The sequence below is a fragment of the Typopeltis vanoorti genome, chromosome 20 (genome assembly GCF_054136105.1).
Source record: "Typopeltis vanoorti isolate ZY-2024b chromosome 20, IOZ_Tvanoo_1.0, whole genome shotgun sequence".
Taxonomy (NCBI): Eukaryota; Metazoa; Arthropoda; class Arachnida; order Uropygi; family Thelyphonidae; genus Typopeltis; species Typopeltis vanoorti.
In genome coordinates this window covers 103528824-103546128 of record NC_143568.1, presented here as the reverse complement: position 1 = coordinate 103546128, position 17305 = coordinate 103528824, and the positions used below count along the sequence as shown (strand labels likewise).

The window sequence follows — 17305 nt, the reverse complement described above, 5'->3', positions numbered from 1 at the left end:
GTAGTGGTGGCTAAAAGTTAGGTAATTTAAGAACCTTGCTTTAGAGACTAAACATAGTCTACTTATGTTAAGGATTAAGTTTCTTTAGTGCCCATTTAGTAAGACAGTTGTCACCACTGCTAATGAAAATCATCTGCCACACCTAAAGACTTTCACAGAAATGCTAAAGTGAGATATAAACCCAGTGAATAAACAGTCACTTACAAAGCAGAGACTGTTTATTCACTTTGCCAACACTTTATTAAGTGTTTATTCACTTAACCAATTCAGGATATCGGCTCAGTTTGGTATAACTTATTAAGTTATATCTATATTTATAAGTTATATAAATAAGTTATATTTATAAGTTATATTTATATTAAGTTATATCTATATTTATAAGTTATATTTATATTAAGTTATAGAAATTATTACACATAGAATAAGATTGCAAAGTTATATTTTTAACAGAGGTTTTAAAGCTTTAGTTAATAAGCCAGAATAGTTAATATTATCTAGCAGAACAGTACTAAAATTGTTGTAAGATATTTTTGTGCTTATATTACCTTATTTGTAGCATTATCCCACCCACAGTACTAAATATGCTATAGTTTTCATATCTTCTGCGTTGAGAATGGCAAAAAAAATCTTAAATAAAAAAAAAATCAGCTTATATTTGGTTCTAATTTTTCTTTTTTCTATTGATGAATCAAAGGAAACACCAGATAGTGTTGCTGTGAGAATGGCACTTGGAGAGACCCAACTTGTTACTGAAACTAAAGAATTCCTCCTTAAACATCACATAAAGTTAGATGCCTTTGGTAATCCTGATGCCAAACGTAGTAATACAGTGATATTAGTAAAAAATCTACCTGCTAAAACAAAGCCAGAAGAGATTGAAGAATTATTTTCTAAATATGGAACAGTATCAAAAGTTATATTGCCCCCTTTTGGCATTACAGCTGTCGTTGAATTTCAAGAGCCAACAGAAGCTAAAGAAGCGTTCAGAAGATTGGCATATTCAAAGGTATGGAATCCAATTGAATCTTTCTCTGTTTATAAATTACTTTGAAGTTGTATTGTCTATTGGTATAATAATGCATAATCTCTAACAGCAAATTCAATTTTGATCATTTCATTGAAAGGGTTGTGAATAAGTTTATTTATATTTAATCTTAAATTTGTATTTAATCTGAAAATTTACCAATTCATTGTTAGTTGTGGCATCTCTTGTAGATAATTCTGTTGTGTCAGATGGAAGACTAATCTTTTTTTATGGACTGCATTATCAAATGAAATGTTTTTATATGTCATAGAGCTAAGGTAGAAGATGAACAAAATCTTTAATGTAATCACTCCTGCAAATGGCAACATAGCTGCTTCTCAAAATTTCATGTAATGGGAGGGGGCAGGGGGCTTTTAGAGTGAAGTGTAAATTTTCATTATAGCCATTCTTGAAGAATCAAAGTATCCTCAATCATTTTGAGTTCCTGTTGAAAATCCACAAGTCTTTAACTATCTCCCTGACCTCAGAAGAAACCTGGCATTCCAATGTCTGTCTTTCTGTCTCTGCGTGCGTGCGTGCTTTTCAAAACTGGGTGAGTGAAAACTGTTTGCTATCCTTTCTTAATAGATGTCAATGAAAGGAATGTTTCAGATAAGCGACAAAATCATCAAGATTTTTTTTTCTTTTTTTAATTTTCAAGGATGTAAAAAATATTTTGTGAGGACAGAATATTATGCACATAACGAATCGAAATTTTAGGTTTCTATGGTGAATCACTTAACTTCCTGGATTCACATGAATCTTATAAATTACCCAAATTCATATTTATACTTTTATAGTATGTATAATCTCCTAAATGTGTTTGTGGTTCATTTTATATGTTTGTTGGGGGAAATTAGTATCCCTTAACCCCCCACCCACACCCACAAGTGATGTAAGATGATAAACTCGTAGTTTCTCTTCACTCATGTGTTTTTTTTTTCAGTTAATGTTCATTGTTGTTATATCTGTCATATTTAATAGTTGATTAATCAGATCTGTAATTTTCCCATAGTTTTTTATTACTGCATATTTTTTGAGAACATTCTGCCTATTTCAAGTCTTTGATTCAAAATTTAATTTTAAATATTTCTGATATTGCGGTCAGCTTTAAAATCACTTCACTCTCTACCAAAATCCCCCATAGTGACACCTTATCACTTATAAAAAAAAATGTTTTCTCTTGCAACATCAGTGATCTCTGCACTTCTGGTTTCCATATTGGTTACTTCACTTGGGAAAACAAACTATACTAATAAATAGACGATATCCCTTAAGGCTCACCTCCTCTGGCCAGTTTCTACACTGAAAATTTTGAAAAGCACAGTCTTAACACAGCTACTCTTAAACATTCTACCTGGTTATGTTGATGATGTGTTCTCTATTTGGCCACATATCAAACACGTTTAGTATGTTCCTCCTCCACCTCAACAGTTATCACCCCAGAATCCAATTTATTATAGAAAAAGAAAATAACAAGCATCTGGCCTTTCTAGACATTATACCATGACAAAGTGTAAGCCTTTCTGCATGTAAGTTGGCTTCTGGAAAGCCAACTTACATGCAGATACATTAATAAACTTTCCCATCATCACCCTCTCCTCTCCTTCACAACAATATGATATCATAAAAACATTAACTAACAAAGCCATTAATCTCTATTTTAACCAGCCTCTCCTCACAACTGAACTTAATTAGTTCTACCAAATCATCTTATCTAATTTCAACAGAATAAACTATATATTTAATTATTCCTCTATCCTACAACCCCCTCAACATCCAAATTAAAATGATGCTATTATTATTCCTATATCTGGAACACCTAAGAACAATTTTCCAGAATGTTAAGAAATGTAATGTCTTTGCCGATTTCAAATCCCACATCATGCTGGTTGCTCTTATCTACTCCATCCAAAAGGCCAGCTCTCATCTCCATGTGTATATAAAGTTTCTTGTACCTTCAAGTTTGCTTATTATAGATGGAATGGAAGTGCTGTTAATATCATTTTGGAAGAAAATTGTAATTGCCATAATATGCCACAGAAATCTGCTTATAAGAATCAAATGGAAGAAAATGACTTTGTCTTATCATGGCAAGTAATAGTTTAAGACACTTTTTGTTGTGAAATCAGAGACTGCACTTAAAAACTAGCCTAACCTCAATAAATGCGGTAATCAGGATGCATGAATCTCTCTTGAGATATGGAAACGATAATTTTTAGATCTCCTACTCACAACCAAATCTTCCAATTAAGAGTCTACAGAAAATGCTATTCTTGGGACTAGAGGTTTTAAACCTATCCATTTTTAATTTTCTAAAACAAGTCCAAAGGCTGAATTTTTTGTATCCAACACATTGACTGATAAAACTGAACATTGTATACATTATTAAATGAAATCCACTTGGACTTTATTGGTTGGCAAGTTAAATTGCATGCATAAATATTCTTTTACATTCTAACAAAACAATGTTTTGTTTTGTAAAATTCTAAAAGTGAGAATGGAGTTAGGTTAAGTTATTAAATACTTTAATTTTTTTTATGTTGTTTAAATTATATATACATGAAATCAGGAATATATATATATTTGGTTGTTTCAGTTAATTAGTTTAGCTAAAATATATACTGTGTTGACAAAAGTACCGTATTTTCCGGTGTATAAGACGCACCCAAGAAATTTAATACAATTTTCTGGAAAATTGTATTAAACCTGATACAATTTACCTGAACTTTAAAGTATGATTTTAAAAAAAATGAATGGATAAAATAATAGGTAATTTTTAATAGTAAACTGACCTTTCAGAAACCTGCAAAACCCATGTCACTGTCATCTGACTCTTCTCTATCATCATTAATTTCTTTTCTTTCTTCTTCCTCTTGTTCTTCATCATCATCATCATCTTCATATAAGAAATGATCTTCACTTCCATCAAGGGTGTTGCTAATTCCACATTTCAAGAAAGATTTAACAATAGTTTGTTCATTCATTTTCAACCAAGATGGCTTAACCCACTCGCACACTTTCAGGGCACCCTTTGGTGTTAGCTGATGTACACCGGCATTCATCATCTTTTCATTTTTCTTCTAATCATTTCTAAGTTCTAATCATTTTTTCTGTAGGTGGAAGTCCAAAATGTCTTTCAGCTTCCCTATTCCCGTGTTCTTCTGTATATTTTACAACCTGCAATTTGTAACTTGAAGTATATGAATGTCGCCTGTTTTTTTCCATCACTAAAATCTACGAGGAAATATCAAACTGAACACAAAATATCTCAACATGTCGACTCAATACTGATAAACATTGGTAACTGATTACTCTGATAAGATATTATGAAACTTGAATAGGGACTCCCTGTTCTTAGCCAATGATGCGCTAGAAGTCACGTGAAGGTCACCCATCAATTTGATTGCACCATTAACCGCCTACAAAGATCTTGGAACATAAAAGGGAGTGCGTATGACTTTGAAAAGAGGAAACAAACTTTGCCTTTGTTATATAAGACGCACCCCATTTTTAAGATGAATTTTTGAGGTAAAAAAGTGCGTCTTATACACCGGAAAATACGGTATGCAAATTTAGGAACCTACCATGTGCAGATATTCAGGAAGCGTCTGTGTAAGTCTAGTAATAAAAGGTGGGATATGTTGCATGTTTTGCACTGTACTTGATGTCAAGATGCTGAACTGGACTTCCACATTCAGCTGAACTGGACTTCCAACATGAGGGGTGGTAGTTGGGTGTCACATCTGTTGTCTTTTTGTCATTGACATGGCTACCTATCTCAGTATACTGAAATCCACTGTTGCATTATGTCATTTGTAGATGGAAAGTTGATGGTGCTACCACAGCAGGAAAGCATCCTGGGACAGGCCCCTGACACTCACTGACTGAGATTGACGAGCTGTCTCGGAATGTTTGAGCATTCCGAGAATCTGTCAGGCACTAGAACTGTCCACAGAGAGTTGCATGCCTTAGGTTACCATGGCAGAGCTGCTGCAATTAAGCCCCCCCCCCCCCAATGCCAAATGACGTTTGGACTGGTGTCTTTTACGCCACTCCTAGATTGTAAATGATTGGAAAAGGGTTCTGTGGAGCAACAAATCACACTTCCAAATGTTTCACTCTGCTGGTCTTGTTTGGATTTGGAGATTACCCAGGGAACGGTTCCAGCAGGACTGCATCATTTCAACTATCCAGTTTGATGGAATCTCAGTAATGGTATGGGGATGTTTCAGTTGGATGGGGCTTGGTCCGTGTGTGGACGTGCCCAGAAGCATGATGTCCGATGCCTTCCTGGACAACTTCATGCTTCTGACACTGTGGAAGTACTTGGGCAGTGATCCTTGCATGTTTCTGTATGACAGTGCACCATGCCATACTACACAGCATGTCCGAGACTTTCTACAAAACGAAGTGTTGAACTGGTTGACTCAAAGTCCGAACCTTAACCCCAATATCGAATTAGAATGGCTGAATTCACTCCAGACCACAGCCACCATCACAATCAGCAGTGGGGGTAGCTTTGTACAAGGAATGGAAAAATATCCCTGTTGCAACATATGAAATTGGTTGAAGGCATGGCCCAAAGGGTAGATGCTGTCATTCAGGCCAAAGGTGGTCCCACTCAGTACTAGAAATGTAATTAAAACATTATTTTAAATTATTTTTTTGACCACAACTAAATGTCCAAATACTTTTCTCAACATAGTGCATTTTGAGTGTGTTATTCCTTGGATTAAACCTAAAGTTGACTTGATAGTAATTTAACATAAAATTTACTTCATTTCAAACTCATCCTCCAACTAAAATTATCTAATGCTTTCTTGAAGTTATATATAAATTATCAAATTTATATAATATCATATAATCTTATACCCTTGCTCTATCTTATCCTATCCTGTCCTATGCTATCTCACATATTCCCAATGCTAACTTATAAACTTTATTTAAATCTCCTATTAGATAAATCCAACATATTACACCTAACCATTCTCATAACTGTCATGATAAGTCAACATACACTTAGCAAATCATCTTTCAATACCTTTGATTCTCTTGACATCTATTAAAAATATGTGTAAATTATTGATAAGGCATAATCCAAGTATTGTTCTAACCATATAAGGGCAACGATATTTATTTATTTATTATTATTATTCAACCTACAATGATTTCTGATGTCAAATTTCCAGTCAACCGAAATGCCTAAATCCTTGTATTCATCAACTCTTTCTAAAGCCATTAATTGAAATTATACATCTAATACTATCTTATTGTTCTACATTAAATTTTAAACTCCACTGTTGTAATCATTTAAGAATATCCTGCATACAACTGGTCATTCAAACAACTGACCATTCTACCCATTTTTATATCATTAGCAGAGAGTTTTATGCTAAATATTTAAATGTATATATACATTTATACTTTATATAGTTGTTTCCTAATTAAGTCACAAGGTGACTTAATAATGTCAAAGTTATAGATATTGAAATTGTCACAGCTGGTATCAGTGTTCAAAATAAAGTTTAAATTTAATTGATAGACAAGATTAAACTTAACTTGACTACTTTTTTTCTTTCCAGAGAATCAATTTGCAACAGTTATAATGTTATTTTGAAGAGTTTTAGCCAGCTGAATTAAAATTATTTCTGCCCAATGTTATTTTGTTATTATAGATTAATGGTATTCACTTTCACATGGTAATACTATGAAAAATATCACTGTAATTATTTTGAATTTTTAAAACTGAAGTTTAAGACTTGAGCCTACTTTCTTTGATATTTTAGTTTTACAATGTGCCTTTGTATCTTGAATGGGCTCCAGTGGATGTGCTTTCTCATTCTGAAGGAAAAGAGAATAGTAAGGTGAGTAGTTATTAAATGTCATATTTAAAAAAAAAAAAAAAATTCTTTTTTAGATTTATGCGGCGTTTCTTTAGTTTCTTAGTTGTATTTTTTAAAACTTCTTTCAGTGGATGTAAAAAAATATTTTTAATAAATATTATAGAATAATCATGCTGGTGAAGGAGTAACAATAGAGAAAATGGAGAATCAGTCATTACAGCAAAATGAGGAGGAGGAAGAAGAAGAAAAAACAGATCCTGATACTACCTTGTTTGTAAAGAATTTGAACTTTGAAACAAATGAAATGGCACTGAAAAAAGTAAGTGAGGGCTGTTTTTATGATAGAATGATCTGTCATCCAGCCATTTAAATTAAAGTGTTTTTTTCTGGTTAATTTTTAAATTATTTTGTCACTTATCATCAGACCTCCACAGAGTTCTAAAACTCTATGGATTGTCCACTATTTCTCCTACAGTTTTCATGGTAGTAGCTTGAACAAGTTCTTTTTGTATATATCATTTGGTCTAAGCAACAAATATGTTATATTGAGGCAGTAATGTTTAGAGAAAAGAAATAGCTAAGTATTCAACATTCAGTATGGGAATGAATCTTCTGGAATGGCAGGCAGTATCCAGTAGAGTGATGTGGGCAAATATCAGGATGGGGAATTAGACAGCAAGACTTATTTGTGCCTGTGGCCAAAAGAAGGTTCTACTGAGGAAGAAGGGAAGGAATTTTTTTAAGCATTAGAGAAGGACAACTGACCCAAAGAAAAAGATATCCATCAATCCAGATCTCCAACAATCCTTGTTGGAGATCTGAGCAGCAGTTTAGGAAATGATTAACAGACATATAGAAATGTTTGTGAAAAATTTGCCATTATTTTTAGTAAAGCTGATATGGTGGTAAGTACCTGTTAAATTTCTGTAAGAGGGCATGGACTAGCCATTCCTAGCACGGTGTTCCATCATAAAAATGTACACAAATTCACATGGAGAGAGATGCCACAAGAAATAAGAAAATCTTATTGATTATGTTGCCATTGATGATGAAATCTTCACATTTAATTCAGGATACGAGTGTGTACAGGGAATTTCAAATAGAAACCAATCACCATTTAGTTTTGAGCAGGATAAAAATGAATATAATATAGAAAAGAAAAATATATGAGAAAGTTCAAAAAATTACGAAGTTGAGCAGCTTTCAGAGGTTAACTGTAGACTCAAATACACAAATATTATTTAAAAAAAGAAACTAAAGAGTTTGAAAACAAAACCCAAACCTTGGCGATTCACTGGCAGATCCTGAAAAAAACACTGATTGATTTAGTAGAGACATGTAGTGAGGGTTGTCAACAAGAATAGAAAAATCAGAACTCCATGGTCAATCCAGAAAGTTAGAGTCATTCAAGGAAAAGAAGAAAGCTTATCAGAAGTTCTTGTTAAGTTTAGCCTGTGCTTCGAGAGAATGCAGAGAAAAATGTAAGAGAGCAGTGTGTAAAGAATACTGCAAAAGACAAAGATGATAAAGGTGACATAAAAACTGAAGATAAAGATATTCTAGATATCTGGAGTAATTACTTTGAAATCTGCTAAATGAAACAAGCAGTAACAGCACAATGGCAGAAAATATTCAAGAAGAATGCAATCAGATGTTCATATTAATATTTGAAGTAAAAAAAGCCATCAAAAATCTAAAATGTAAGAAGGCAGCTGGAGTAGATATTTGACCTGAAATGCTCAAATATGGAGCTATAGAAGTTTTACAGTCTGCATAATTCAGAAGACCTGATCTGAAATTTGGGTTTCATATTGAATTTGAATCAGAGCTTTCATAGTACCAACCTATAACACAGGAAATAAAAATGAACATGAGAACTTCAGAGCAATTTCTCTACTGAATTTATTTATTTATTTAGCGTATGGCTCAAACATGAAAACTGACATTACATTAATCCTTAATATATATGGACATAGTAATAGACATATGTACAATAATAAGACATAATACAGTCATAAAAGAGACAATCAAGAATAGGCTACAACTGAATGTCTAGGTTGATTATCCAGTCGACTGCACTTGGTGTAGCATGGATGAAGTCTGACAGGTTTCCACTGTATGCACATTGGACACATTCTGCTGTAATATGATTAATTGTCTGGTGGGGTGATCCACAGTCGCACCTGGCTGAGGCAATCATGTCCCATTTGTAAAGGTGGTCTGCACATCTGCCATGGTTGGTGTGGATTCGGTTAAGGGCAGACCAAGTTTTCTGAGGTAGGTCAAAACCCAAAGGTATCTGTGTTGGGTCCACTTATTCATGGAATTCATGGAAGGTCCCTATTGAAGTGTTACACCAGGACTCTTTCCACTTCTCCTTCATGTTGAAACTTGTCTCTGCAAGAATTTTTGCTGTTAAGATTGGAGGGTGCCTTGACTTTAGCCTGTTTATTTCTAGGGGTGGGATGTCTTCATGGATTGGAAGATTTTGAATTTCCATGATTTTGCTGTATTCATGTAGAAGAAAGTTGGATCTGTGGATGTGTGGAGGCAGGATGTTGCTTAGCACTGGGAGCCAGTAAGTTGGGGTTGATTTTATAGTTCCAGAAATAAGGTGCATAGTCATGTTAAGCCGGGCATTAACCAAATACACATGGACGCTGATCAGCCATACGGGTGAGCAGTATTCAGCTGTAGAGTAAACGAGGCCAAGAGCAGTGCAGCAAAGCGTTGTTGTTGAGGCACCCCAAGTTGTTCCACATAGTTTTTTGCAGTATGTTTCTTGTTTTTAGCGTGGATGCTGTGTTAATGAGATGTGGTTTAAAAGATAGTGTTCTATCCAGAGTGATGCCCAGATGTTTCGGGAATCTGTTGTAGCGTAGCAATTTGTGGTTGAAGTAGACCATGAGTTCTTTGTTAGCCTGGTTATTGTTCAGGTGGAAGCATGAAACTTCTGTTTTGTAAGATTTGGGCGTAATCTCCATTTGCTGAAGTATTCATCTAGGACTGCAAGGTCGTTATCTTCCATTGTAGTAAAATTGGTGTGCCTGGTGGCTAGAGCAATGTCATCAGCATAGCAAACTTCTTAGAGGCGGTATGAGGCATATCTGTGATCTATAAGTTAAAAAGGAGGGGAGCCAGAACTGACCTTTGTGGTAATCCATTATCCAGTGTTCTTTGTTTACTTTTGTTCTTGTCCATACACACTTGGAACAGGCAGTTGCTTAGCATGTTATCTATTAGTTTTGCTATTGTTTTGCATGGGACTGCGCGGAGCAACTTGCAGACTGCGCTATGCCTCCAGACTGTGTCATAAGCTGCGGTAAGATCTACAAAAAGCTACAGCTGTTTTCCAGCATTGTTGGTAGCCTGCCTCTATATGTGTGTGGTGAGTGACAGAACCTGATCACAGCAGCTTCGTTTATGTCTGAATCCAGCCTGTTCCACTGGGACTTGTTCTATTATCTTAGGGGCAATTCTATTAAGGATGAGCCTTTCTAGGAGTTTATAGCAGGTGCTGAGCAGGGCAATTGGTCGGTAGTTTTCTGGTTTGTTAATTTTTCCTGGTTTTAAGATAGGGATAATTTTTGTCCTCTTAAACTCTTTTGGAAGTCTACCAGTCTGGAGGATGTCAGAGAAAAAGCAAGCCAACCACTGTCGAGCTTTTTGGCCTGTCTTCAACAGGAATTCATCCTGATTTCCTCATCCTGACATACTCCTTCCGGAAGCCTCTTGGTATGATCTTCTCACCATACTTACAGCTAAGACAGCTCCTGCGAATCTCTTGTAATTACTGCTTGTTGGAAGGATCCAACGGACATTTTGTCAAGACAGGCAGCAAATGTATCCCTGTCAGCTTTCTGGAATTTCCAACGGGGACATTGTGTTGGATCTGACAAGGGGTACCTGCAGACCAACCTCTAATATAATTGGTCTATGTTGGCCTCTCAAGACAACAGACAGTGGACGACCGTTACTTACATCGAGGAGAGAACTCTCCTCGATGTAAGTAACGGTCGTCCACTGTTGTCTTGAGTGACGAAGCAGAGGTCGGGGTTGTACTCCCTGTTCCAAGCTGCTGACCTGAAGGAAGATCTATCTTTTGCATCGAAAATTAGGTGCATGTTGTGAATTTCTGCCCATTCAGTCAAAGTCTCTCCACATTCATTGTTGGAAGCATATTTCCATAGCGTGTCGTGGCTGTTAAAGTCACCTATATGCATCGCAGGGTGGTTGTGCGCTGGTAGAACTTGTGGAGGCCACAAGAGAGCAGGGGGTTTATACACTTTGGTAATGGTTATGTTCCCTATCATAGTTGTTATCAGATGTACATTGCCGACAATGCTGGTTGTAACGAGGTGGGAATCTTCTAGGATATTACGTATATAGGTGGCAAGGCCATACGCATGATGGTAAGTGGCTCCAATGATAATGTAACCAGGAATTCGGCTCCTGCGGTGGAGCTGATCCTCATCCTTACAGTGAATCTTTTGAATAAGAACAACATCGACATTGTTGTCATATAAAATCTTTGAGAGGTATTCACATTTTGCTCTACATATACTCTCAATGTTAGTGGCAAATTCAAACTACAGGTCCAATATTCCTAGTCATCTTGCCCTTAATAGAGCTAATTCGTGTGTTTGAGTTCATGTGTGCTGTAACTAGCAGATCGAGAAGATAGTCTGGTTGCCAAGTCGCTCTAGCTCTTTAGCGTTATCCAGGATGCACCACGAGGAGGCGAGCTAGGATTGCACCCCTCTCTACTGAATGTAGATGCAGATGACAAATTAAACATTAAAATAGACAACAGAATTTGGAGTGCTGGTATAGTAGGAAATCAACTGAATAAATTTAAATGGAATAAGAGAGAAGTTAATCAGAACACCAAACTAACAATATACAAAATATTGTTCAAGCCTATTGAGCATATGGATCTGAGAGCTGGGTTAGAAATAAACGCTTTATCAAAGACTATAGACCACAGATATGGGAGGGAGAGTTCTGAGAAAGAATCAGGGAGCAAACAGATGGCATTGATGGCAGAATCATGTTAAACATAAGAATATTAGGAAGGAACATGACACTGTTAAAATTTAATGGGAGTGGGAGGAAAAATGTGTTTTATGGCAGAAAAAAAGACCCATAGGAAAATCAAAATTTATGTGTATTGATACAGTAAGAGGTGCTTTAGAGTACTGAAATATATTGGATTTGAAATATTTGAGCCCTGATAGAATAGAATAATTTGAAGGAAAATTGTTGATAGATAGTAATGATATAAACTTCATTTCATACTGTCATAATATCCCATACACTTTCACTCTGAGGGTGCATATCAGGAATTTAATATTGATGATGATTTGGTCTCTAGTAGGACTACTCTCAGATTACCAGGACCTAAAAATGAAACTATTCATGTTATTGGTCATTGATGATCCTTTATCTACACTTTCCCTTTCATTCCATTAAAAAGAACTGTTTTTTTCTGTTGCTACTCTTTGTCGTATTTTCTTTATTTCATTTTCAAGCTCTGCAGTTCACATTCCCTCAAGCTATCCTCATACTCAACATCGATCCTATGTTGTTGGTAAAAATTTGAACTTTGAAACGAACAAAGAGGTTTTACCAAAAAAAGCAAATAGTGAATGTTTTTATGTTGTTGTCGTCTATCATCCAACTGTTTAGTTTATTTTTTTTCCAGTTTTTTTATTTTATTTCTTAAAATGTTTTTAATTATCATGAGACCTCCACTGATTCAAAATACTCATTATGAATTATCCACCACTAGCTTTCCATATGAAAACTTCCTGTGATAGTCCTTTATCTATTCCTCCTCTCTTATTCCATGAAAAATCAATTTCTATTCTTTATATTCTCTTACTAACTTTAACTGTCCTTCACAGAAACAAGCAATTCACATTCCAACAACTTGTTCATTCTCATCATTCCATAATCCAAATGTTTTCGTGATTTCTGCCTCATCTTCTTCCTGGTATCTTCACATTAACCCCATTATCCCATTAACCCATCTTCAAAAACTGCAGAACAATACCCCCCCCCCCCATTTACCAAGTTACTACTAAGTGCCTTACCACCTCTTCTACAGTTATTTTCAGAAGCATTTTGTCTTGCTAACTAATAAGGATTTGATTATTTGAAAGTCAAATAATTGAGAAATCACTCTGTATGTTTGTGGGTGAGTGGGTATATGCATAAAAGAAGGAATCTGTTTATGTGTTTTTTGAACAATTGAATTTTGTAGTCTTTGGGAAAGCCAATGAAGGATGCTGTTCCAATAAAAGAGGAGGAAAAGAAGTCAGAATATTGATGGTAGCCAATCAACAGAACATTTGTATGAAAATACATGTAGAACAGACATAAGTCAAAAACAGAATCCTTTGAAAGAGTAATTGAGAAAGCCATCTAGCAACTTGGTTACTAACTTCCTTTCTGGTCATTCATGGTAGATGGTTTCTCAGTCACAATATTGTGAATATGTCCATCTGTCAGACTCAATCAAAGGTCCTGGAAATGTCACTGGTAACCATGAATTTTTCTTACCCTTTTCTCGTCTTGTAGCCAAGGTAAGCAGTAATGACTAGGAAACTAGCTGTGAATTGAGAGTGATAAAATCCATATTGCTGGTCACAAATTAGCAAGTAGGTCTCTAGCTGGTAAAAAATAAAAAAAAAAAGTCTCTTGATGATTGCTCCACAATTTTTAAGAGAAACGAGGTGAAAGTAATGGGATGACAGTTTGATGGTTTCTTTTTTTTTATTGATTTTTTTAAATCCTGGAATGGATTCATTATAAGCTTGTTTCCATGGCGACAAGTAGATCTAGGTAAACAGAAAAGATTGGAAAGACGCGTTAGTTCTAGAGCACAAATTAACACAATGGGAGGAATACCATTAGAACTAGAATACTTGTTGGTATCTAAACTATTGAGTATACTTCTGATTTCTTTCTGACAAAAAAAAGAGCGTTTAAATCTTGCCAAATAATAACTGTAACATGTTATATTCTGAAAATATGCATCAGTAAAAAGGAAAGAATAGCTGTGGCATTCAAAGTAAACAGAAAGATAAATTTCTTGAATAGCAGTCAATTGCAAGTACAGTGATTTGAGATTTCAGAATAAGAAATTGGACAAAGATTTTCATGTATGTATGGTCCCACAGTGGTTCTGAGGAAGAAGTGGAGGAATTTTTTGAAGTATTTTCAGGACTTGGGCAACTCGTATATAGAAGCTAATCACTTCCCCCCATCACATCCTTAGTATCTCATAATGCAAAGTACATATCCTTACAGACATGTATAATGCTATGCATTATGGGAAGGGTCACTACCCAGACCGGTTTCAACCTTTATTGAGGTCTCGTCAGTGTGAGTGAGAACCAGAGGTGATACTAAGGTTGCAGTAATGCATAAGTCATATTTTCATATATGAGTAGCCAAAAGGTATCACACCTTATTACTAAAATACTCTGGATTAGACATGTATAATAATAGCATTATGCATGTCCACAAGGATATGTGCTTTGCATTATGGGATACTAAAGCAAGTGATGGGAAGTCATTAGCTTCTATATATGAGTTGCCCCAGTCCTGAAAATACTTCAGGCACAAACTTTGTTTGCTTACACTTGAATATAGGATTAAACCAAGTATATAATTTCTTGGTATCTTTAATTTATAGTATAACGAAGTGGAAAAACTTCCAACATTTTTTCACAAGTACAATACACTTAATATTAAACACAAATTATTTGTCCATAATTTTAAAACAATATTCTTAATACTAAACATGGTTTATTTCTCCATAATTAAAAATAAACATGATTCTAGTTACTCTTTTTAAAACTGACATAACGATATTATGTCAGTTTTTAAATCGATCTAGTCAGCCGTTGTTACATACAAAATCGTCACATCCAAATTGTTTAGTAAATTTTTTTCACTCGAGTTTTCAAGATCGGACTGTCTATTGAGAATCCAGCACTTTGTGCAGTGAACCATGAAGTAATGCTTTATCAATGTTTGTAAGCTCACACTTTATAATTTTTTTTTTCACTATGTTGTTTTCCAATACCAATATGTAAACATCTTTATTCTTCCACAATGTTGATACTGTTGAAGAGGACAACAAACTTTTTACACGATTTAAAACTTTTCACATCACATTCTAACTCATAAATAATTTCAACTTTTTTGCATATCGAGAGACATGTTTCCAATGGAAGGATTAATTTTTAACTGATTTTACAGTCATGGCAGTGTTTGGGTAAATTTGAGGGATGGAGGCCAGAGGCTAGACACTGGAGAGGTAGGAAGTAAGGGGTTAGTCCCCCAAGGATAAGATTAGGTTATAAATTCGCCTGTAATTTGATGCAAATGGTCATAAAAGCTAAGACATTCCTTTCATTTTTTTTGTCTGTTCCAAAAATTGAGTATTCCAAGAATTACCCAAGCAATTAAGAATGTTTGTATAGGTGCCCAAAATTTGTACTGTATATCTGTATAGTATGCTCATTATAAAAGTGAGCAATTGTATGGAATATACATAAATTAAAATCATTATGGCTTTTTTCACTCATTACACCTGTGATCTAATTCTTTCTGTGCTCTTTACAACAAAGTTTAGCTGTAGTTAGCTCCAAACTACTTACTAAGTATTTGTGTCCTAAAAACCTAGTATCCATTTGAAAAAATAATACATAATACTAGTTTGCTACAGTTCTCAGTTTGAGAACCAGATTAAATAATTAACTGATTAAAATTAATTTTATCATATTATTAATAAAAAATAAAATAATCTGAAGAAAGCACTGATTGATTCAGACAGAGAATTATGTCATGAAGCTGTTTATAAGTATAAAAAAAATCAGTGACTTCCTGGTTGACTCAAGCAGTGAAGGAGGGATTCATGAAAAGAAGAATACAGCTCAAAAATTCCTAGGAAACACGTTCAGCAACTGACTTACTTCTTAGGAATGGACTAAGGGAATACAGAGAAAAATGTAAGAAAGCTAATCTATGTGAAAATTTGCATCATAATCAAATTCCTGGTATGTACACAACTATGTGTACATTATTACCAATCTCCTATCAACAATTTTCCTCCAAATTAGTCTGTCACTTGTTAGCACTTCATATATTTTTGTCTTCCAGAGCACTTGGCTTGGATCATGTAATACCAGATTTTCTTAAATTTTCTCATGTGGGTTTATTAAGTGCTAACTACTTAATAAGGTCGTAGTTTCAAAAAACTCTGTTACTGCTTTGGGCAACCCAATAAAACTCTTTAAGGATAGGTACGTTAATCTGGATTGGCAATCTCTGATATAATTCTCAGAAGTTATCATCCTCAGAACTAGAAACTGATTAGTTTAAGAATTACTAGTGTACTATCTGGGAAATTACTCTGATCAGGTTACCAAGATCATTTTTGCTGGAATGCAGCCCTTCATTCCAACAATAATTTCCATGAAAAAATCTTCTCTTTGCTTACTATCTCTTTTGTATCTTTTCCTTGTTCACTTTCTCTTATCTCTTTAATTTCACTTTCATTCTTTCTATAATGTTTTGCCTTGCATTTGCCTCACATCTGCTTGCCCTAACTTTTGTTTATGTTTATTACTCACATTCTGATTATATGTTTTCCCAATTATCTTACTAATCTCTAAATAAAAAATATATTTGTTGCTTATTTTTGTCATCGTTTTCTGTCTATAAGCCATATATAAAATTCTTCAGATCATTTTATATACTGTACACATGAATGAATTTACAAAAATCAAATTGAAAGGAAGTCAGAAGATGTACTGTGCAGATGCAGTACAATGATATAGAGAACTTGTTTTGGTTTGATCATGCACTGTGCTAATAGTTATAATACAGCAGTATATAAATCTGAAGTGCAGTTATCCCAAAAATTGCACATAACTACACACTGACTTCTCAAAAAGAATTAGTAAGAGCAAAAAACTTTTCTCACATCCCCAATGAATATTTTGAGAGTATAAGAAAATAGGATTATAATAAATATGATACTTCCATTTTGCATATTCAATATTTTAAAAGCAATTTTTAATTAAATTTTTAGATATCATAAATATCCTTAAATAAGTATATGAATTAACTTATTTATCATCTATTGCAGCACTTTGAAAAATGTGGAGCTCTTCATTCAGTGTTTATTGCAAAAAAGAAAGATTTTAAAAATCCAGGTAATGCAAATGATTGGTTTATTAGGGTAGTTACTTTTTTTTTTTTTTTTTTGTAAATTTTCTTTATTTTACTTTATTATTTTTTTTTTTTTTGTATTCCAAGATGATTAAAATACTGAGCATAATGTTTATGCAAAATAAATTATTCTCTGATGTATCATGATGAAAAATACTGAAAGTACATTTTACCAAGAACAGTCAGT

General features: G+C 34.3%; 1 protein-coding gene across 2 annotated transcripts in view; it reads left to right on the top strand.

The window, feature by feature from the left end:
• LOC150095737 (putative RNA-binding protein 19) overlaps positions 1 to 17305 on the top strand; it is a 288611-nt gene that overhangs the window by 166223 nt on the left and 105083 nt on the right. For both annotated transcript variants that reach the window (XM_090409907.1, XM_090409904.1), the window contains exons 18-21: positions 695 to 1006; positions 6814 to 6891; positions 7034 to 7189; positions 17036 to 17102. In XM_090409907.1, the coding sequence (XP_090266033.1) occupies positions 695 to 1006; positions 6814 to 6891; positions 7034 to 7189; positions 17036 to 17102 (613 nt within the window). The remainder of the gene's footprint in view (positions 1 to 694; positions 1007 to 6813; positions 6892 to 7033; positions 7190 to 17035; positions 17103 to 17305) is intronic.